At 61.9% G+C, this 22,370-nt stretch overlaps 1 protein-coding gene across 23 annotated transcripts in view; it reads left to right on the forward strand.

The window, feature by feature from the left end:
- Positions 1 to 22,370, forward strand: part of HSPG2 (heparan sulfate proteoglycan 2) — a 63,950-nt gene that overhangs the window by 2,060 nt on the left and 39,520 nt on the right. For 15 of the 23 annotated variants that reach the window (XM_088136884.1, XM_088136886.1, XM_088136888.1 and 12 more), the window contains exons 2-14: positions 12,696 to 12,831; positions 12,947 to 13,030; positions 14,492 to 14,587; positions 17,005 to 17,114; positions 17,577 to 17,635; positions 17,978 to 18,138; positions 18,241 to 18,279; positions 20,134 to 20,259; positions 20,354 to 20,479; positions 20,704 to 20,961; positions 21,051 to 21,170; positions 21,453 to 21,584; positions 22,195 to 22,339. In XM_088136884.1, the coding sequence (XP_087993010.1) occupies positions 12,696 to 12,831; positions 12,947 to 13,030; positions 14,492 to 14,587; positions 17,005 to 17,114; positions 17,577 to 17,635; positions 17,978 to 18,138; positions 18,241 to 18,279; positions 20,134 to 20,259; positions 20,354 to 20,479; positions 20,704 to 20,961; positions 21,051 to 21,170; positions 21,453 to 21,584; positions 22,195 to 22,339 (1,592 nt within the window). The remainder of the gene's footprint in view (positions 1 to 12,695; positions 12,832 to 12,946; positions 13,031 to 14,491; positions 14,588 to 17,004; positions 17,115 to 17,576; positions 17,636 to 17,977; positions 18,139 to 18,240; positions 18,280 to 20,133; positions 20,260 to 20,353; positions 20,480 to 20,703; positions 20,962 to 21,050; positions 21,171 to 21,452; positions 21,585 to 22,194; positions 22,340 to 22,370) is intronic. The other 8 variants (XM_088136885.1, XM_088136903.1, XM_088136906.1 and 5 more) reach the window with 3 other exon arrangements.

The raw sequence follows: 22,370 nt of genomic DNA on the forward strand, positions 1-22,370 counted from the left end.
TGCTTGGGCTGTTCTTCGGGTGGGCTGTCATCAGCTTTGGGGGCTTGAAACAGGCATACATGAGGGATGTGCCTTCCACGGGCATGTCAGGAGGCTGGAGAAATGGGCGAGGGGTGTTTCCATCTGCTTGGCTGCTGAGAAAGCATAGTCCTCGCTGACCTGGGATGTAATGCCCTACCCACAAATGGCCACAGGCCGATCCATGCCCCTTTCCCTTCTAGCCCAGAGCAGATAGGCCCAAGTTCTTGTTCCCTCTCTGCAAAAGAGAGCTTCCGCTCGCCAGACGGGCGCTGGGAACGGGTGGTCTCCGAGGCGAGGTCCTCTGAGGACGGCCTTTCTCCCCATGCGTTCGCGCTGCTGCTTTGGAGCACACTCCTTTGGGTGGGGCTGCTGGCAGAGCACGCCTTCCCCTCCTTTTTCTGGGTGTGTTGTTTAGATGCGAAGGGTTAATCTGGGGAGGCCTTTTTACTCCCCCCCACTGCAAAGAGGGCAAAGAGCATGCGAGGAATGCTTGATAAGCAGGTTGGAGGGGGTGGGACCGCGGCAGCAGTGCCAATGATGCGGAGGGGCTGGGGGAGGGAGGCAGGGCTGCAGGCAGCCTCGCAACAGGGACGGGGTGGCAAGGGAGACTGCCCTGGCTGGCCTGAACCGAGGGATCCTCCCCAGGCTGCATCAGAGGGCTCCGGGCGGATCCAGCTTTGCACCCAGCCTGCTGAGTTGCAGCGCGGTCTGGCTTGGGGCTTTCTGTGCTGCAAAGGGGGGGCCTGGCCCCTCGCCCACACGTGTGGATCAGCCCCACCACCTGATGCACCCACCGGCTGTCCCCCTCTGTTTGGAGAGTCTCTTTCCAGCTTTCCAGGGTTGTCGTCATGCTGTTGCAGGATTTCTGGTGCTGTTAACCAGCCCTCCCCATCTCCAGAGGAGTTGGACTTCCCTGCCCCTCATCCCTAGCCAGTCCAGTGCATTTGCTGCGAGGGCTTCAGGCTGGAGAAGGCAGTAATAGCTCGTCCCAAAGTGGCATCGCCCCGTGGGCATTGGAAGCCTGCAGGCTGGGTGCTTGAATCCTTGGAAGACGCCCTCTTTCCATGGCGGTATTGTGTGTTGGGGGGGACGCCTTCCTTCCCCCATCCCCTCAATCTTTCCCTGCGGTGGTGGCTGCTATTTTTGAGTGTGCTCAGAAGGATAAATTAGGCACTGAGACTTGGGAGAGGAATGTACCCACATTTGGACCAGAAGCTGGAGCAGAGAATAGCCGGAGCTGAGCGAATCTATTCAGAGTCGGTCTGAGGGTCAAGGAGACGAGGCCGGCGGCTTGGGTGCAGGCACGGGCACGGGCAGGCCTGCTTTCTGCCCGAGAGCTTCGGAGCATCTGTGGAGGGTGCATCGCCTTCCTTGGACAGCTGTTCCATCTCCCGAAGTCCTTGGAAACTCACGTGTTAGCAATTAACCGTTCTTCAAGTTACTTAAGGAAACCTTCTCTCCCTAGTCCTTGGACTCATATTTCAGACCAACGGTGTCCCCCCAAAGAATGTTTTAACTGTACCCTCCATGCACTGGGGTTTCCTCCCTCCCACCCCCGTGCAACGCCTGCAGGACTTAAAATCTGTCTCTCTCTCTCTGTGCTTGAGTGAGAGAGTTTGTACACAGCCATGTCTGAAGTACGTGCGGAAGAGGGGGTTCTGTGTCCCCCAGAGCCTAGCTGTTCCTTTACCGTCTTCTCGGCCTCAGCTTAAACCTTCTCCTATATTTTGTTTGGTGTGTACATTCCTAGGACCTGACTTAATGAAGGGAAGCGTGGAAATGCCTTAATGAAGTATCTTGAAGCTGGAGTTTGCAAGTGAGCTTTCTCTCCTTGAGGGTTTCTGCCGCCCTTCTGCCTGAGTCTCTGTATTGAAGGCAAGCCCCCTTTGCCCTGCAGCGTGTTCCTTGGCTCTGTGTGGCCCTCCGGTTGATGGCTAGCAAGCCCTTTCACTGGCCGCGGAGAAGTTAGCCCCCCTGCCGAATGGCTTTGGTTCTGCCCCCCAAGGCTGGCCTGGTGTGTTCCCCGTCACTCCCTTCTCCCTCATCTCAGCAGACATGTTGCAACTGGGGTCAGTGGGCATCCTGCCCAAATGTTGCACGGCGGCTTCTGGGTGCCAAATTCTGTCTTGCCTGCTCTTGGCTGAACTTTTAGCGCTGGCCCTTTGCCCAGGAAGGAGAAAGGAGGAGAATGGACATGGCTGGGCTGTTGGCATCTCCTGATAGCAGAGGCACAGCCATTTCCCCTTGGCAGCCGGGGGCACTGCCTTGGGCCTGGGGGCCCTCGCCTCGCTTGAACCCGACCCCCCTGCCAGACGGGGCCTGGGGTTGGTACCGCCAGGCAGGAAACCCCTTCATGGTCTCACGTCCTGTGTCTGAAGCAGGCAGGAAATAGCTGGCCTTGGTATTAATAGTCTCCCTGCCCCACGGAGGCTGCCCCTTTGCTCAGATCTCGGGGGGGCTGCCTGCTCCTCGCTGGAAAAGGGTGCCTGGGGAAGGGCTCCTCCAAGCCCAGTGCGGGGCAGGCCTCCGTCCAGGGTGTTGCTCGCGGACGCTCCTTCCCTGCTCTCCCCAAGGGATCTGTTCCTCCACGGGTGCCCTAAGGCGCCAGCCACGCCTGGCCTCCAGGAAGCCTCTGGGCTGCTGCTCCTGTGGGGAAGGAGGGCGGGAAGGAGGCTGCAAAGCAAACCTGTGCCGGGCGACAGAGCCGCCTTGCCCATACTGCGGGCAGGTGCCTGTGGACTGCGCGTGTGGGCAGAGCCCTTGGCGACTCAGAGCGAAGGTCTTGTCTCATTGGGGGGTGATTGGAGGAGGAGGAGGAGCAGGACCCATCTGCTATCTAGGGCAAGAGCAGGGCCCTTGTCGCCCTTCCACTTCCTTTGCCCAGGCGAGCAAGCTGGGAGTTGTAGTTGAGCCCCATATGGAGGCCACAGTTCCCCCTTGACTGGCATCAGGGTTGTGTTGGCGTCAGGGATAACTCTGCAACTCATCTTGGCTTAAATGTTGTGCCCAAGAGCTCCTGGACAAGGGGAGGCCTTGGGGCATCTTGAGGCCGGAAGGGTGGCCCCCGGAGTTCCCGTTAGTTTCGTGGCCTGATTCTTTTGTTTTGGAAACTCCCATTCGTCAGCGCGTCACGGAACAAACGCTGGCGAGAAAGGGATCCGAGAGGCGCGCAGGCCGATGGGGGCAGGAGGGACGGCCCAGGGACTCCGCGCGCTCTTGCCTCTCTCGCCCAAGCCCCATCCTGGCAGCCGCTGGTTGCAGAAATAGGTGCCCCGTCGGGCAGAGCTACTCTGCAGACGGAGCTGAAACCATGCAGGTCCCGCGGGAAGATCGGCTCTTCTGCTTGTGATGTAAAGAAATAAAAATAAATGCTGCCCCTCCTCCCACCCCGTTTCCAGGCCCAAGGAGGCAGAACAAAAAAGAGAGATGGCTCCCTGTGTGGCACGGAGGCCGGGGCGGGGGGCAGAAGGGTTGAAGGGTGTGCAAGGGGACCCCCATGAAGGCGGGCTGAGGTCTGATTGTGGAAATCCCCTTGCCTCCCCTCGTCACCACAAGGCTGCCTCTGGGGACGGAGCCCTGCCCCGAAGTGCCCTCCACCCAGGTCTGCTCTCCTGCTCTGGGGTGCGCCCTGCCATTTCCAGGGTCCCTCCCCTGGCTGGGGCTGCTGAGCCTCAGAGCTCAGCATCCTCTCGTGGGCTGTCCTTGCAGGTCCCCCACCTGAGGACGAGGCTCATCGAAATCCTGGAAAATTCCCTCTGGGACGCTGCCTTCGGGGCAGCGATGGGAGGGAGCCGGAGTGCCCTCTCGAGAGGAAAACCGGGGAGGTTTGCCGCTTCAAAAAGAAGCTGGGCCTTCCGCACCCCTGGGCTCTCCAGTTGTGTGGACTTCAACTCCCAGAATTCTCTGCCACAAGCATCTCTCAGCGGTCGGGGCCAGCTGGTGGGGCCCCAGGTCCCGAGCCACGGCCTCTTTCCTTGGAGGGAAGGGCTCAGGGTTCCCTGGAGCTCAGATCCAGCTCTGCAGCTGGGGCCAGCGCCCGTTTCTTCTGGGTGCAAAAAACCCGTCATTTGGCTAACGGCACGCTGGTTTAGCAGAAGAGGTGCCAGGCAGCTGGTGAGGGGGGGGCCCTTCCAGTAACATGAATCTTGCGGGGGGTCCTGCTTGGAGCAGGCCACAGTGTTTCCACCCTCCCCCATGACCAACAGATGTGGGTAGTGTGCATGTCTGAGCCACAACTGGAGTTGGAGACCTTAGGGAAAGGGTGGTTCTGCCCTGAATTCCTGCCCACCCCTGCTTGCTCCGATTTGCAAGGCCTCTCGCTCGGTGAGAGAAGCAGCGAGAGGGCCGGGGTGGAGGGGAGAACCCGCGGAAGAGCCGGGGCAGCAATGGGGGCCGTAACCTGACCCGCCGGAGCAAAGGAGGCTGGGCTAAAGATATCTGCGCTGTGTTCCTCGGCCCCCCGGCCAGGCCCTGCTTTGGACTCCCAGGTCTTGGCATCGTCGGGGCTGTTCTGGTGCCTCCCTTTCTGTTTCTGCAGAGGCCACGGGGTGGGGGGCAATCCCCAGAGGTGGCTTCAGAGTCTGTGGGAGGACGGAGCCCCCCAGCTGCCCTCCAGAGGTTTTGGCTGGGCACTGGGCGAGCCTCACCGGCCGCAGCCGGGCCAGCGCACCGCGGCTAAAACTGGCCCGGCCGTTGCGTTCTCTGTGGGGTGTCCTTGTGGGGCATTCGGGCCTCGCTTGCCCACCTGACAAGGGCTGTGCGGTTGGCACGGGGCACGAAGGGTGTCTTGCTCAAACGGGCCCACTGCCGCCATCTCGGCTGCCACGGGTGTATTTTTGGCGCCCTAGAAAGTGATATCTTCTCATTGGCTTGTTTGTACGTTTTCAAATAAATATATTTATACGCGTGCGCCTATATAAATAAAAATGACTTCTTGGTTGGCTGGAAGGGCAGCAGCTCCAGATGGAGTCCCTGATTTCCAGGGTCAGCCCCCAACCTGACTGAGCAGGGGCAGCTGGGATTCCCAGAGTCCCTGGGCGGCTGGAGGATTCTGGGACCTGCCACCCCAGCACCTCTGGGGCCTCGGTGCGCTGCCCTCGTCTTGATGCCTAAATGGCTACTGGGGGGGTGGGGGGCAGCGGTGGTCTCCCTTGGTCACTCAGAGCTCTGCCGGAGCCTTTGGCCAGATAGCTGTCCCACCGTGGTCCGACCCAGCCGGACCCTCCTTTCTGCTACGGACAGCCCATCCTCTCCTTTCCCCCCTTCTGCTTCCTCCCTTTGGGAGTCTGGGGGGAAAGAAACACTGGGGCTTGCCAAGGACGCCCAGCCCTATCGCAGCCTGTGGAAAGCGATAAGAGGACCGACCCCATGGAAAGAGTGACCGGCAATGTGGGAACAGCGGGGAGGAAGTGGCCCAGCACGTGGCCAAAGGGGGCCCAGATTTGGGGACGCCCGGCTGGTGTTTTCGCCTGTGCCTAAGGTGGCCTTAGGGGGCTGGGGACCGGGAGGTAGCCTCTTTGCGGGGGGGGGGAGAAAAATGCTTTTCTGTTTGTTTTAGCAACCTTTGGAGCTCCAGACTCAGCCCTAGAAGCGAAGGGATCTATTTTGAAGGCCAAACATGATGTTTGTACACCGAGGGACGGGAATCCGACTTTCGGGAGGCAGATAATTAGAGGGAAGACTTCCAAAGGGCGACTCTCTCCCCCTTTTTTGGGGGGGGAAGAGGCAAGTGGCCTTGGCGCTCACCGATAGGCAGCAGGGGATGAAAGGGTCCGTTTAAAATCCGTGCTGCGGTGTAATCTGAAATAGGTAATCCGTTCCCAGCCCTTCCGTGTGCAAAAGGAAACAGTGCATACCACGTCCGTTTTCTCTTTAGTGCAAAAGAACCGAATCGTGATTTTTTTCCGTACCTGTGTCTTGGTTTGGTCTTTAAATGAAGCATGGAAAATTTGAGAAGTTACTGGTCAGTGAATATATCATGATTCTCATCCTGTTGGCGTTCCTGAGCTACACCTAGGCCTGCACATTTAATGACCCTGAGGACTAGAAGCTTGTATTTTGCTAAACCTTGATCCATAACACGACTGAAGCACGTCCATTTTTTCCGTTAACTCCTAAATAGTTGGCTGAATCGTGAATGTGGCCTCCCCGAGCCAGAAGTTCATGCCTCCACTCCCTGGTCTTTTTTGCACCCTACAGAAGTTTCCAGGTGTGAAGCCACGGTGTGAAGCGCTTCGTGTGTCTGTGAGAAGATCCGGAGTCCCTGAGATCCGGGTATCGGGGCAGGGAGAACAGAGTTTCCAAGCTCCTGGGTGGCTTTTTGGAGCAACCCGAGCATCGGCCGGCGCCCTTCCCAGGAGAGTCCTGACAAGAGACTCCTTCCTCCTGGAGGCTCCAGCCAGCCCCCTTCCTTCCTTCCTTCCTTCTCCTCCCCCTTTGGCACAAGTGACATTATTTAGGGGGCTCTGGGGAGGGGTCTTCCTCCTTGATTAAACTGCGGTGTTTACTCTGGAGCGGCAGGAGATTGATGGTGCCCCCCAGCCACTCCTTTCCTCCCCTTCCTGCACAGGGTCCCTTGGAAGTGTCAGAGGAGGAAGCACGTGGCTTTTGGTCCGCGGGCTCGAGGGCTCACTGCTGGCAGGGGCTTTCTGAAGGCAGGAAGCCTGTGAGTGGTTCAGCGGCTGGCGGGGGCGGGGGGACTGGGCAAAAGGAGGGTGAAATGTGGGGCGGGAGCTGAAGCGCCTCCATAGGAGGCACGGATTGCAGCTGGGGTTTCGAAAAAGGTGGAAAAGGTGCTCCCTTCTTTCATGTGCCTCCAAACCCATCTCTAAAACTCCTGCCTCTTAATTTTAAATGGAAGGGGAATGTTACTCACCATCAGAAAATACAGCTGGGGGGGCGGGGGCAAGGGTATGGGGGCAGTCTTACTCGCTTGTTGTTAAAACGTCTCTCGCCCTGCTTCTTTGCCCCATCGGATCCCCCCCCCAAGGACCTGGCTGCTCTTTCCTGCTTGTCTAAATGGGCCTGGGGGGCCACCTCCAAAAAGGCCCTGCTCGCCCCTGACGGGGAGGCCCTGCGACGGTCAAAGCTGCGCGGTCCTTTCCTTCCCACGGCCAAAGCTTGGCGTTCTCCTTTGGGACACATTTGGGAGCAGGGACGGAAAGCTCTGGAGAGACTCGGAGGAAGGAACTGGGAGCTTGGAGGCGGCCGGACATGTTTGCGCAAGGTTTCTCCTCTCGCAGGACAATTTCAGGAAACCTGTCAAGGCCACCGGGGTCTTTAAATAGCGGCCCGGTGTTGCGGGAAGAGATGGCCATTGTTTGGGGGGGTGCAGCTTCGCTTTCCTAAGTGTGGGTGGGAAGAGGGGTAAGGCTGGAGCTGCGGACGGGAGGGGGTTTGGGACTGGGGTTTGGCTTTCTCCGAAAAGGGTGTCCTTTGCTTGCGCGGCCGTCCCAATCGAGGGGAATGGCGGGTCGCGGCACCCCCAAATCCCTGCAGCTGGGGTGTGGCTCCAAGGGTGCCCCGTTCCTGACTTCAGGATCCCAGTTCCCATCTTGCCATCTGCTTGCTTCTGATTTGGGACCCCCTTCCCCAAACAGAGCATAGACCAGCTCCCAAGTCAGCAGGGAACGCCATCTTTCCTGGTGGCAGGGAGGGAGGCCGAGGAGGAGGGCGTGCGTGCGTGCGTGCGCTCACCCCGTGCCCTGCTGTGTCCCTGCCAGCTGTGGGAGGTGTTGCCCAGTGGAGAAGTCCCGTACCTGTTTCCCTGCCCCCCCAGCTGCTGCTTCTGCCTGCTGCAGCGCCTTCACCCGCTCCTCCCTTTGTACCCTGTGCCAAAAGGGGCTGGCATTCCCTTTTTCACATCGGGGCTCTCACAGGGCAGGAATTTCCAGCCAGACGTTGACTCAGGAAGCTGCCTCGGTTCTGGCCGCGAGGGGCAGGTTGACCGTCAGCATCCTGAAAGCTGCGCTGGGCGCTAGGCAGGTCGGGCGGGGAGACGCTGCTTCGGACGGGGGGAGGAAAGAGGCCCCCTGCCTCCCCACCCCCAACGCACCTCCCAGGCACCTCTCCATCCTGCCCAGCTTCCCCAAATCTGCAGGTCATCGGAACACCAGCCACCCGCGTTCACGTAACTTGTGCAGCTTGGTGAAGGCCACCCTTAGTTCGTTCGCTCGTTTGGGGGGCTGGCATCTTCTGCAAACTGAATCCGCTGGACTGGTTTTATGATGCCGTGTACTGGGGCGCTCAGAAAGCGGAGTAACTTGGATGAACCCCACCATAAGCTCCTTCAGAGCGAGTTTATTTTACCACCTTCCAGGGCTGTGTCTGCCCAGGACCCAGGAACAAACAGAGCTGTGATGCTGAACTGCTCTGCTGTGGCCCCTTTGTCCTCTGGGTGATATGGCCCTTTCCTGGGGGGTTTGCCGAACCCCGTACCAGGGCCTGGCAGCGGCGTTGACCTGAGTGGCCAAAGGTTTGATTGGCAGCTGGGCTCTCCTTCCCCAGGGAACAGGTGGGCACCTCTGGGTGTGTGCAAGGAGACGAGGATCAGCTCCCCCTCCCACCTCCCCATGGTGACCCAGAGGACTATTTTTTCCTGAGCTGTTCAGCTGCACGGCCGAAGGCTTTGTCTGAAATAGACCCTGCTTTCCATCCAGCCCTTGCTCGGGTGACAGGTGCAAGTGGCGTGGGGGGGGGAGAAGAGAGGGAGGGGGGTGTTTTCTTTCCGGCCAGGCCCGGCTGGGGATGCCAAGGGGGCTATAAACAATTCCAGAACCAGTTCCAGCGCCGGTCTGCTCCCGCCAGCGAGGATTACAGGCTAACGGGGTTTCTTGCTGTAGCCTGGATGGGGGGGGGGGCGTTGTTACTGCTGCTTCTCTGCTTGGGGGTGTTGGTGGGCGAGCAGCCTCCAGTTTAGTTTCCCTTGTTTTTTGGGGGCAACTGGAAGACCAAGGCTGGCTGAGAAGTGGAAAGATCTTTGCAATGGAGGAAGGGCCCTTGGCTGTGTGCGTGTGTTTTTTGGGGGGGTGCCAGAATTGTTCCACCCCCAGGGGGGCCAAGCAGGGGAGAGAATCCCCTGGGCTCCACTTCTAGGCCCTCCCTGGCTTGAGGGGGGCTCGAAGCCCCCTCGGGAGAGTGGGAGGCCTGTCCGGTCCACCTCTCATGCCCTCGAACCCACAGCGGTCAGCGCCGAGTGGCCGCAGCATTTGAGGCTGGGTCTTTCCTGGCCCCACCTGGAGAAGCTGAGGGTCTGGCAGGCGAAGCAGGGGCGCAGCCGCCCACGGTGGCCTTCGCCTTCCCAGGCATTAGGAGCCCCTCCTTTCCAGGAAGGCTCTCGCACACTTGGAACTTCGCTTGTGTGGTGCGCTGAGTGACTTCCGAGATGACCTCTTTCGGGCAGCGCTAGGCACCCGCTTCTCTCTTGGCTTTGCAGAGATCTTCCTCCTCTCCCCCAAGCAGGTTGACATCCCCTCCTGTGGGGCGTCTTCCTCCACCGGTGCCATCGCCCAGCTGGCAACACTTGTGCCCGCCCTCCTGGCTGGGCCAAGGCCACTGACTGGCCAGCTGAGAAGAGTGTCGGTCTGGCAGGGCCGTGAGCGCCAAGGCAGATGCCGGCAGGCTGGCACGGTGCCCCGCTGGCCCTCCCAGGCCCCATGGTCCGTCAGCTCCTGTTTCCCCTCTTCCTTTCACAAAGGGCTGGCCCGGCCAGTTAAATCCCCTTTTATGCTGGCCGTTCAGTCCTTTGTCCCCAGCCCGGCCAGCCTGCAGTAATGCGCCTGGCCGTGTTTGCACAGGAAAATGCTGCTTTGGCGAATTCCTGTCCCGGTCTGTAGCCCTGGGCAGCCCACTGCCCAGTTTTGGGACTGGCTGGTCTTTCTCCCCTGGGGTCCCCCTGAGGAGTGGGGCAGGTGGAGGCTGAGGCCCCAGGGAGCTCCTGAAAAACCCCAACTTGGGATCGGGACCGTCAGCTTCCCTGCCCCAAACGGGCAGGCGGAAAGCCCTGATGTTGAATCTCTGATTCTCTGGTGGTGCCCAGAGCCTCCCCGCCCTCTCCTCCTGCTGCCCAGAGGGGAGAGCGCAAAGGGGTGCCGGATGCCTGGGGGGACCTTCCGCCCTCCTGGCCCTTTGCACGCCAGTCTCCATTCAGGGTAGCAAGCTAGAGGCTGGGGGGGCGTAGCGGGATCCTCCGGTAACCCAGTTGGGATGGTCAACATGCCTCTCCCTGGACCCACTGGCCGATGGGGAGCCTTCCCAGCCGTTGTGGACACATGCGCAGGAGGGGAGGCCAACCCTTCAACCCTTTCCCATCTCCGGGCCCTGCCTGGGTGCCCAGGCCCAGCTGTGCCCCACCAGCTGAGGGAAACCCAGGCAGACAGACCCAGCAATACCGAATTCCTCCTCCACTTGCTGTGCAGGGGGCAAATGGAGGGGTCTGCCTTCTGCCAAGGAGGCCTGTGGCTTCGGAGGGAGCCCTCCTCCCCTTACCCAGAGGCCAGAAGAGCCCCTCTTTCCAGGTTCAGGGACCCCTCCAAAACGGGTTGTTCTACAACGCCCATCATCCCCCAGCCAGCGCTGATTTTAGGGCCGGCAGGCCAGCATCGTCCTGAAGCAGATGAATGGAGTTTCTGGCCACGGGAGGACTTTTAAGCGGAAACTGGGCGAAGTGGCCAGGAGGACCGTGAGAACCTCCAGTGCTAGGGGAAGTCTGCCCCGAATTCCTAAGCAGTGAGAGCAGGAGAGGCGCCGCAGCCTCTTGGCCCCTGCCTCCTTTCAAACCGGAAACGGTGTTTCTGCGAGGTGGCGGTGGCCAGCTGCTCGCTCAGATCGGCCTTCCTACGCGAGGATTTCTGTGTTGGGCCCTGGCGTGGGCGCGGTGAGCTCACCGCCACGCTCCCCTGCAGTGACACGCTGCTGCTTCCCCTGGAGTGGCAGCCGTGGGCTGTGGTCAGGAGGGGTTGCGGCCGCGAGGCGGGAGGGAGGGAAGGGGCCAAGTCGAGGAGAGTTTTCCTGCTGGCACAGACGGGGGCCGTCTGGCCGGGCAGCCCTCTCCAGCCGCTCGGCTGCGCGCTCAGCCTGAACTCACCCCTGCCTGCATTGCTCTCTAGTCGTGACCTGCCTTCTCTGCAACCCATGGGTTTGCACAGACATTCGCTCAGATGGGTTGACCTGGTTGCCAGTGGGCAGAGGCTGGCACGCCCTTCCTGGAGGGAGCCCCTCGCAAGAGCCCCTCTCTGGAAAACAGAGGACCCTGGCTTGGTGCACAGGGCTCCCTGGGTGCTTTCTCAAGCACCGGGAGACCTGATCAGGTGCTCCTCAGGAGGGGCTAGAAGCCTGCTTTTTAGAAGTGATTAACAGCAGAGGGGAGGGATCCGTATTCTCCGGTTCAGCCAAAGATGGACCTTCCTGCAGCGACTCCCCAAATCAGCGTGCCACGGGAATGCTAAGTTTGCTCTAGCAGAAGCAGCCCAGCGGCCTTGCAGCAAGCGAAAAGGACCGGCGGGGAGTCTTTATAGCCTGGAGGCCGCTGTGCCAGGCGTACAGAGGGTTTGTCCTCACTTGGCCCCCGCTGTATCGGGAGGGAGCAAAGCAGAGGGTAAACTGCCCTCAGACGTCCAGGGGGCGGAAAGAGGTTTGCCCGGCGGCCTTCCCTTGCAGAGCTGGGGGGGAACTGAGTGCCTGTTGCGCAAGAGGGAAGAGTCCAGTCTACTGACCAATTCTGCCCCTTTCGGCCACTTTGGGGCGGTGTGTCCTTCCCTGCATTTGCAGAGGTGCCCGTGGGAGGTCAGCGCCAGCAGGGGAACTCCAGGTTTGCAAGGAAGAGAACCCAGGTGGTGGTTGGGAGACCGTTTCGCTCCCCATTGTAGCCGTGCCAGCGTGGCCATGGGCATCCCCAAGACCAGGCCTGTCTTTTTTTCCTCCTGGGATGGGAAATGACATTTAGAGCACCTAAATTTGTGCCATCTGCTCCGGCCTGTGACAGAGACATCTCAAGTCCCGGGATAAACTCTGCAGGACGTCCTGGGGAAGGGCAAAACTCATCTGGGATGGATCAGGGGCATCTCCTACCCTTGGCTTTGTGGTTTTTGAGGAAGAAATAGAGGTTTGGCACAGGGGGGGCTGTTCTCTGGGGCCAGTGGGGAGAATTTCTGGTCTCGGTTTGCGGCGTCTGCACGCACATTGCGGGAGAATCCGAAGATCGGATGGTTGGGCAGCGTCTTCCCGCCAGGCCTCTCTCGCTGCTTCGAATCACATTCCTTCGTTCCCTCCTGAGAGCCCTTGAGGTAGTCCCAGCGTCTGCCCTTCCACCCCAGAGCAGCTCCGAGGACTCTCACCTTGCCCTGTTTGTGCCACGCCTCTTTGCAGCCTGCCAATTCTGGCTCTCTCGGATGCAGTGAAGTGGCTGGAATTCCTTTGATGCTGTTTTTCCAGGCGGGGAGGCCTTCTCCCTGTGTGGCACCTCCGGCCGTGGCTCAGCCCCCTAAACCAGCCCCGTGGGGTTGCGCCTCGTGCCGGGGTAGGGAGCTTTGGCCTCGGCTCAGCATCTTGCAGGATGCTGGCATCGTGGGAGGGAAGAGGCCGGAGTTCCCAGGCTTCAGCGGCAGTCGAGATGTGGGCAGGGGGCGAGACCGGGCTGCAAGATGGCCCCCCGCCAACTCTCCTGCTTCCTTCTGCAGGTGGCCCAGGCCTCCAGCCGACTGGACGAGGCCTCGTTCCCGGAAGACACAGAGCCCGAGAGCACGCACTGGCTCCGGAAGGGCTACGACAGCACCTTTGACGATGAGGACCTCATGGCCGGAGGCCCCTCTGGAGGTGAGCGGGAGTGGGGGCCGGACCTTCCCTGACCCCAAAAGAGGGGGCTCGCAGGAGGGAGTCCCTTGGGGCCCCCTGGTGCTCTTGCTGCAGGCTGACTCTCTGGTTGTTGCAGATGAGCACGGGAGTGGGGAGAACGGCAGCGGGGCCGTCTCCCTGGATCAGATCGTCACCTCTGCCCAGCCTCTCCCCTCTACAGGTGAGTGCCACCTGGGCTGGTGGCTTAGAGAGCGGGGGGCTGAGTGGGGAGGCGGGCTAGGTCTTGCTCAGAGACAGGAGGGGTGCTGACCAGAGGGGCCTCTGCAGCCCTCCCCACCCTCGAAGCCCCGCTCGGAGGCAGCCGCTCTTCTTGACGAGGCCGCCTGGCGTAAGGGAGAGTGTTCCTGCCCCGACTTTCTGAGCCCCGCGTTGGCAGCAGAGGGGCACGGCTGGAACGGCCGGTCCCGGGTCCGCTGCGCCTTGGGGGCAGGGGCCAAGCCGGTCCATGCGGAGGAGCCTCTGGCAGCGGCGACCCAAGCAGCAGATTGTCCGGGGGAGGGTTGGAAGGGCTGCGGCCCGGCTGTCTGGAGCAGGTCCCCGGGGGCCCGATCCTGCCTCTTCTCCAAGCGTTCTCGCAGATGGCTTCCACTTCCTTCTTGCCAGGAATCGCCTTCTGGTGTGGGAAGAAGGGACGTCTTCCTCATTCTTTGAGGGCCTTCCCGGTGCTGGGAAGTCGGCCACGATCTGATTTGCTTCTTCTGGGTTTAGGGTCCCCGGCGCAGGGCCTCCAGGTCCCATTGCTGCGTTCGAGGCAGGCGGTGGGAAAGTTTGCTGGGTGGGGCAGGGGTCCGGCTGCCCAGCGCAAAACCGGCTACCCGGCGGGGTCCAGAGCGTGGCCCTTTTCTGGCGTCCTTGTCCTCTGTCGAACCCCTTCCCGCCCACCTTGTTTTCACTCGCTGCTTCTCTTTCCTCCGCCAGGCCCGGCCGAGTGGATCGAGCCCAACAGATGTGCGTGTGTCAGGGCGTGTGTGTGTGTGTTCGTGTGCGTGCTAGTTCCTTTGCCCCGGGGAATCCTCCCGGCCCACTTGCTTTGGACAAAGCTCCAGAAAGCAGGGCCAGGCCGTGCACCCTTTCCCAGCGAAACGCAGCCTGGGGTCCTGGCTCCCGAGAAGCCCCACTGCCCCGCAGGCCTCTCTTGTTTTCCCCGGGACAGCTGGTGCAGCAGTTCAACAGATGCAGCTAGGCTTGAACAGCCAGGGCCTGCCGACACACGTGCGTGCGTGTGTGTACGAGAGCAGTCCACGCCCGATCCGGGGACGCTCCTCTCTCCCCATCCCTTTGTTCCTGACCTTGAGAAACCTCCGCCCGGCCATTCTCCCAGGCGTCCGTGGGTCAGGCCTGGAAGCCGGGGCTACCGGCAGAGAGCCCCGTGGCTTTTGCTTGTTGGGAAGGGCCAGGGAGTTCCCGAGGTGGGAGGGAGGGCGAGGGTTCTCCTTCTTTGGGCGTGGTGGACCCCGGGACACGCAAGAAGAGGTCCTGCAACCGGGGTGGGCTAGTGACAGCCGCGTGCGCGTTTTGCCCCCCACCTCTGTCCTTGCATCTTCACCTGGATCTCCAGACCCAGATGTTTCTTCCTCGGCTTCCTTTCGCCCTTTCCTTCTCTCCTTTCTCTCCTCTGCAGACCTTCCATCTCCTCCTCCTCCTCTTCCCCCTCCTGTGGGGCCCCCTGCTCCGGCAAATCTGGCTGCCCCCGAGCCGGACGATGAGTCTCCTCTCAGTAAGTGGCTGCTCCTCCCTGGCCGCGTGGGGGCTGGAGGAGCCCGAGCCGAGCCCCGCCGGGTTGGGGAGATCAGTTCAGGGCTGCAAGCCGCTGCAGGACCCCTCGCCCCTGGGCAGGGGCCCTGCCAGCTGGGGCAGGAAAGGCGCCCGGCCCTTGCCCGGGAGAGACGGGCCGGCCCCCTTCAGCCCGGGTCTCACGGCCGCTTCGGTGGTCAGGGGCTGACCCCCTCCCCCCCAGCAGCTGGCCCGGGGCGTCGAAAAAGCGCGGTGGTCTCTGGCCTTGCGTGGGACGAGTGCTCGGTTGTGATTTATAAGCACAGGCTTATTTTATTGATCTATTATCGTGAAGGGGCTCCGAGGGCAGAGGGAAGAACTGGGCGTCCCCAGAATGCCTGGGTCTTTTGGGGGTCAGAAGGAAGGGGCCGGGAGCTTGAGTTTCCTGTGATTCAGGAGAAATCCCCCACCCCCCCAGTGTCCCGGACCTCCAGGGACAGGCCGGGGAAGCTGACTCAGCCGGGGAGCCCTTCCCGCATTATTGTTCTTCTTCGGTGCAAGCAGCCGTCCAGCTCCCCACCTCCCGGGCGCCAGGGCGCCTTAAAAGGAGGTAAAACTCCAGCGCTGCTTCATGCACCGTGCAGAAGGACCGGTGTGGGGAGGGCCTCTCCCCAGCGGTCCCTCGGCCAGCCTCCCTCGCTTCCCTTCCCCGCCTCTGGACTCGGGGGGCCGTGCCCTCTCCCCCCCACCGCTGGGGCTGACTCACCCTGCATGCCTGTTTTGCAATGCTGCGGCCTCTCTCCTGGGCTGGTAGCTGGGGCTGCATCTTCCCCCCACCCCGAGGCCACATCTGGCAGCCCAGATGTGCTCCCACACCCCCGGGTGAGGAGCACTGCAGCCATCTCACCCTAGGCAGAGCTTGTGGGAAATGGCCGAATAAGGGGGCCCCTTTCTCCTGAGCCCCAAAGGAATTCACAGCCTTCCTCCTAATCGCAGCTGCGTGCACAGGGAGCGGCACTCTGCATGTGATCAGGGGACGTGTTTTCCTCCAAAAGCTACGTCGCTCATCCCAGGGGTGCGCGGCAGGCAGGAGACACGATCTGGGGCATGCCTGGCCCGTTCCCAAGCGCCCTGCAGGACAATTTGCGGGCAGGAAGCGGCAGGGAGCCCCCCGTGTCAGGGCAGGGGCAAGGCGCATTCTTTCAGGGTGACTCTGCAGGCGGGTGGGGCCCTTGAGTGGCTCGGCCAAGTCACGGGGGCACCGTAGGCAGCCGAGCTCTGAATGGGGCCATTATGAGGGCTGAACAACAAGCCCCCCTTGTGTGAATGGGCTGCGCTGGAGAAGGGTGGGCACCCTGGAATCCAAGCACGTGAGGGTGGGAGGTGGCCAAGATGTGCCTGGCCCCTGGAAGGCGTCTGTGGTATTTTTGCCCAGCGCGAACTGGGAATGGCAGCCGTCCAGGCCGAGGGAGGTTGGCCCCGGCCCTTGGCCAAGGGCCTCTCCGCGGTGCCTTCCTGCCCGTCCTGGATCTGGACACCCAGGGGACCGCAGGGGTCAGCCGGGTTGCCCTTTCGTGGCTCTCCCCAGGTGGAAAGCTTCGCTGCCCCCCCCCAGGAGTCTCCTTCCTCGGTGTCCAGCCTCTCTCCTCCCCTCTTGAAGGGGGGCGAGATCGGTACGTGACCCCAGACGACCCATGCGTTCTTTGAAACAGAAAGCCCCGAAGGATGTGGCCGCGCGGCAGAAGCCGTTCCTCCTTGGAGCCGGCAGTGGCAGTGACTCCCGGTCCAAGGCTGCCGCGGCCAGCACCTGACACAGGCTGGACTGCGGCCGCCCCCCACCCCGTCCCTGGAGCAAAGATCAGGCTTGTCTGCTGGCCGTCAGGCTCCGCAGCTGGGCCTGGAATCCGCTGCTGGCCGGGGCGCTCGGCAGCCTGCCCTTGTGAAAGCCGGGGGTGGGAGAGCGGAAGACCCCGCGACGTTGACATCAGCCCCTTCCCGTGCCTGGCGCGCGTGCCCTCGCCTCCAAGAAGGAGAGGGTCTCCGGGACAGGCGCCCGGCGGCTCTGGGTGTCGTCCAGCCTTTCCCCTGGGAAACCCCTCTCAAACATCTGCTCAGCGCCTCGGGCTTCAGGGCAGTGGCCTCCCTCTCCTTCGAGCTTTCAGCCCTGCACGCAGGAAGCAAGCAAGAGGGCTGGGCGAGCAGCTGGCCGTGTGTGGGTTCACGCTGACCCCTAAGCGTGGTTGCATTCCTTCCTCGCCGGCACGTCGATGCGTCAAGGCGGCCCTCCCAGGCTGGGGGTTCGGGTCCACGACCTGCCCTGGTGAGGGAGGGGATGAGAGCAAAGCAGAGGGGACAGCACCCCCGCGGCGGGTGGGCGGCCCAGGCCCGTCTCACACCAGCCCCGGCCCCTTTCCTTTGCAGTCTACTTCCGGGCCCTGGTGAACTTCACCCATTCCATCGAGTACAGCCCCCGCCTGGAAGATGTCAACTCAGAGGCCTTCCAGGAGGTGTCCGAAGCGGTGGTGGACACGGTGAGCGCCCTTCCTCGGCGGCAGCGTTTCTGCCCGCTCTCTGGGGCAGGTTCTGTGGGTTTCTTGGCAAAAGCCGCCCCTCGTTTGCGGGGAACTCTATTCTCTATCAGGAGCAAAAGGCAGCGGGTCTGGCCCTTCCTCCCCCTTGCTCCGTTTTATCCTTACCGCAACCTTGTGAGGTAGGCCAGCCCGAGAGAGGTGCCTGGCTCAGATGCACCCGACCCAATTCCGAACCTTACCCCCTCTCGGGAGTCTCGGCTGCCTTGCAAACCCTTCGAGCAAGCGGTTCTGGAAACGAGGTGGAAACTCAGAGCTGGGATCCCTTGGCGTGAAATCCCTGAGGATCGCGGGGAGAGATCCCATCTTCCCCCCTGCCCAACCAGAGATGCCACCTAAGTCCAAAAGCTACTGGGCAAAGTGGTGGGTCAGGGGGTCTCTGAACACTTTTTCCCCTCTCTTCAGCTGGAGTCTGAGTACAACAAGATCCCTGGCGAGCAGTCGGTCAGCGTGGTATTTATCAAGTGAGTCTGGGGTGCTGTGGGGCAGAATTTGAACCCGCTTCCTTTTCAAAAGACGGTCACAGGGAGAAATTCACACTTGCAAAGGGCGGGGGGGGGGGTTAGTTCCGGGCAGTCTGTGGAAAACAGTTCACCCTTTGGAAGAATGGGCACCTGTGTTTTCCACCGGTGGCAGTGAGAACCAGCAACCTGGACGTTCAAAACGCTCTGGGTCCTTGCGGGGCCGTCACGGTGCTGCGGGGAGAGATGCGTTTTCTCCCCTTTAGCGTGTGGCTTAATCAGAAACACGCCTGCGCTTTGCCTCTGGGTCCTGGGATCGACGGTGCCTTCCGCCCCACCCCGCAGGGAGATCGAAGGCTGCGTCTTCGTGGAGCTGGACGTGGGCTCCGAGGGGAACACGAATGAAGAGCAGATCCGCGCGATGCTTTTCTCCATCGTGGACAGCAGGTCCATCGCCGCCTACGAGACGTCCACGCAGGGATTCCAGTTCCGGCGACTGGGAACAGGTGAAGCCGCAAATCGACTCGGACGGAGGGGCTGGGAGACGGGGGCCGGAGGGAGAAGGGAGTGCCCCCCACTGGTGCCGCTAACTCTGAATTTGCTTTCAGCCCAAACCCCGCCTCCCCCCATCTCGGTGGCACTGCCAGGTGAGTGTGGAGCCAGAGAGGTGCAAGGCGGCCTGCGGAGCAGACCCCTCGGGCCGCTCCCAGGACCCTTTCCCCTTCCTCCCCTGCACGCACTTGCTCCAGTTCCCATTTGGCGCCCCTCCAGGCTCCCTGGAATCTTGGCCGGAAGCGAGTCTTAGCGGGGAAGACACTTGTTCCCTCGGGGGCTCCGGTTTCAGCAGCTGCAGGGCGCTTGGGCTCCTGGAGGAGGAGGAGGAGGAGGAGGAGGCTTGTCCTTCTCTGCCTAGATTCTGCCTGTGGCTGAGGGTCAATATCTTTCCTGGGACGCGTCTTTAGGATCACAGGAATGGAAGGTTGTGCCCCCCCACACACACGCGTGCACGTTGGCCTGTAGCCCTTCTGAGCTGCGAGGGCCCTTGCCTCTGTACCCCGAGGCGTATTCTGAGTTGCCTCTCTCTACGTATCGGAGCAGGTCCCACTGGGGCCTACCTGATGCCCCAAGGAGGCACAGGAGCATCGCCCCTCCTGCCTTCCCCAGCCTCCCGTTTTGCAGCAGTGGGTTCCAGGGAGGGACTTTGCGCCCACGGGATGTGTCTTCCCTTCGCCATCCTCACGCGCCCTCCCAAGTCGTGCCCAGGAGAGTGCAGGAACCTTCTGCGTCACATTGCATCTGCTGGCGGCCCCCTCCTGCACGCCCAGCCCTCCCCAGGGCCTTTTCAGGCCTCCTTGCACCCATCTCGTTGTGCTCCGTGTGGACGTGCGTGTGTATGCATGTGAATCTCGGCCTTTTGACTGAGCGCTTGCCACTCCCAGGCCCGCGATGGAGCTTTCAAGCTGGGACTCTGTGTGACGGGCAGCTGTGCGCTGCTGCCTGGCTCCTGCGCGCTCCAGGGGTCTGGGCCAGGCAGGGCGTCTTCCTCCCCAGCAAAGAGAGGACGCTGGCCGGCAGTTCCTCCAAGCCCGTGAACTGAGCTCGCTTGACTCAGAGTCAGCAGGAGAAGCTGGAGGGGTCCCGCCGGTGGGCCATCGCAGCCTCCCACCCTGTCCTGGAGCAGCAGGGTCTGCCTTGGGGACACTGCCCGCCAGGCCCCCTGCACTGGCCCAGTTCCTGGTCTTGTCCTGTGGCTGTGCCTGGCCCGTGCGCTGCTGAGCAAAAGTGGGAAGCCACCTGGGGACCAGAGGGGCTCTTGGCAGAAGGGAGGTTCTTATACTTTGAGGGGGGTGGATTTGCATCTTGCTGAACTCGCCTTGCGCTTCTAGCTCTTGCTGTGTGCTGTGAGGTCTGTGTGCACTGGCCCTGGATGAGCAAGGCAAGGGGTCCTGCTCTCCAGCCGGGTGGGAGGTGGGAGTTCAGTGGAGGGCCTGGGTCCCATCGCAGTGTGGGGGAAGCAGCACGCGCTCCCTTTGCACATTTTTGGTTCTGACCTGGGGGTGTCCCGCTGAAAGAGCTCAATGGGGCCCTGAAGTGAAGGCTGAATGACGGAATTGCGAGGCGAGCCCCCAACAGGTCTTTGGCGGCAAAGCTTTAAAATCAGAACATGGAAGTTCTGCTTCTCGTTCCAAACCCCTTCGGTTTGCATCCCCAAGGGTCGTGGCAGGGTTGCAGATCTCCAGGATGAGCTCCTCGAACCCATAACCTGAGCGTTGGGGTGTCAGATGTGGGATTGCCCCCCGGGTCCTGGCCGCATCCCTGCATGTGGTGCAGTGGGAGAGGAAGGGCTCTGCATTTTCGGCAGCCCAGAGAGGCAGGAAAGGAATTCTGGCCCTTTCGATGTTTCCGTGCTCCTCCTCGTCCTGTGGAGGGGCAGGGGCCCTGCTCCTGGCCAGGTCTTCACGCCTGCACGGCCACATCCTGACCCCCTGCTCTCTTTCCAGTCACCCCAGAGATCCGGGCCTGCACTGCGGAGGAGTTCTCTTGCCGCAGCGGTGAATGCATCCCCAGGGAGTTCTTCTGCGACCGGCGGCCGGATTGCCGCGACATGTCGGACGAGCTGGACTGCGGTGAGTGTTTGGGGCTGTCAGTGGCCTGCGGTTCCTCATCCTCTTCACCGCAAGGGGGGGCTCAGCTTTGTTTCTCTCTCGCCCTGCCCCGCAGAAGAGCCTGCACCCCCCGAGTGTGCCCACGGGGAATTTCCCTGCGACAGCGGTGAATGCGTACACCAGGCGTTGCGGTGCAACGGACACCCTGACTGTGGAGATGCTTCGGATGAGGATGGCTGCGGTAGGGGGAGGCTCGGCCTCTGCACGTCTTTCTGAGCATGCCCTGATTCTGCCTCCACCCACCCCTTCCCCAACAGCCTGTGAGGGGGGTGGGTGCAGTTTGCGTTCGGACGCCTCTGCTTTCTCAGTCTCAGGGCTGGGCATCCGGGCCCAGCCGACTCGCGTAGTCCTCCGCCGCTCCCTCTCCTCGTCCCGTTGACCCATCGCTCTTCTTCTCTGCTGCAGGAGAATTCGAGTGGCCCTCGGTGCCCTCCCCGTGGCCAAGTACTGCCCGGCTCCCTGCCACCACCTCCCCGGTCACCACCCGCCGAGCACCGGTCACCCTGCTGCCTCAGGTCGTGCTCTCCAAGCCCCCGCTGTTCCCCGGATTGCGTCCCTGCCGGAAAGACGAGGCCATGTGCTCCAACAGGCAGTGCATCCCGCGGGACTACGTGTGCGATGGCGAGAGGGACTGCTCGGACGGCAGCGACGAGCAGAACTGCGGTGAGTCCCTCGGGCTGCAGCTGGGGCGCGTGCACGTGCGTGACAGAGAGAGAGAGCCGCCGCAGTGACTCTCCTTTGGTCCCCCCCAGGCACTCCCTCACCCTGCGAACCCAATGAGTTCAGATGCCGGAACGGGCACTGCGCCCTCACGCTCTGGCGGTGCGACGGGGACAACGACTGCGCCGACGGCTCAGATGAGCTGAACTGCCGTGAGCATCGAGAGCTCTGCCGGGGGCGGGGGGCGCGCCTTCTGCAGCATTCAGGCATTGCGTTCGGCCGGGGTTCACGGGGCTGGGTTCACGTAGCACCTGAGCCAAAACGCAAGCGAGGGGGAGGCTTGAAGTGGGGTCTTGGCAGTCCGTTTGGAAAAGCTCAGGCCCTGGAAAGTGGCTCGCAGGACCCCTGAAGCAATCCAAGAGGAGGAGCCGGTAAAGAGTCCCGGGCGCAGCGAGGGCCGTTGCCATGGCTGACACCCTCCTTCCTCCCTGCAGCCACCAAGGGCCCCGGAGACACCTGTGGCCCCGACCAGTTCGTCTGCCTCTCCAGCCACACCTGCATCCCAGCCAGCTACCAGTGTGACGAGGAGGCCGACTGTCTGGACCGCTCGGACGAGATCGGCTGCAGTGAGTGCGAGGAAGCCAAGCGGGCTGGGGGTGGGGGGGTGGGAGGAACGAACGGAGAGCCCAGCTCCTTCCCAGGGGATTGGCGAGGGGGGCTCGCCTCTTGGGCTGCAGGTCCCCCCAGGCAGCCCCAAAGCAGCTGCCTGTTCTCCAGAATAGGCTGCCTCTGGAACTGGAGGCTTTACATAATCCTTGCAGTATGGGTAGACCACCCCTCACGAACTGGTATTCACGTCAAAAACCGGTGTGTTTTTAATCCATCCTGGACCGTAAGCACGTTTCGTTTTCTCAGCCAGCGGCCCATCCCCGAAACCGGTGGCAGAGAATTCCATTTCCTTTGTTTCGTTCTGCCTTTCCTGAGTACCCGGGTAGCCCATAAGGCTGGCGCGGAATTGGGCTGGTGACCCCTGAATCCCCAGCTTGCCCCCATTTCCAGAGAGTGTTCTAAAGGAAGCGCACGGGGCCTGTGTGCCCAGAGGGCAGGTTGTTCTCCTCAGCTCTGCATCCTTGTCAGAGCTGGCCACGGCCCCACGCTCTACCCTGCTCGGCTGCCCCTCCTGGCCGCGCCCGCTTGAGCTCTTGCGTTGTTGCCTTCCTGCCCCTTCTGCCCCAGTCCCTCCACAGGTAATCACTCCCCCTGAGGAGTCCATCCAGGCCGCCCCAGGAGACACCGTTCGCTTCACCTGCGTGGCCGTGGGCGTGCCAACGCCCGTCATCTCCTGGAGGCTCAACTGGGGTCACATTCCCAGCAGCCGCAGGTAGGCCCCCCCCCGCAGCGAGCTCCGCCTA

Source organism: Python bivittatus, unplaced genomic scaffold, assembly GCF_059951505.1.
Source record: "Python bivittatus isolate LINGU-HERP-01145 unplaced genomic scaffold, Pbiv_v1 ctg000090_np1212, whole genome shotgun sequence".
NCBI lineage: Eukaryota > Metazoa > Chordata > Lepidosauria > Squamata > Pythonidae > Python > Python bivittatus.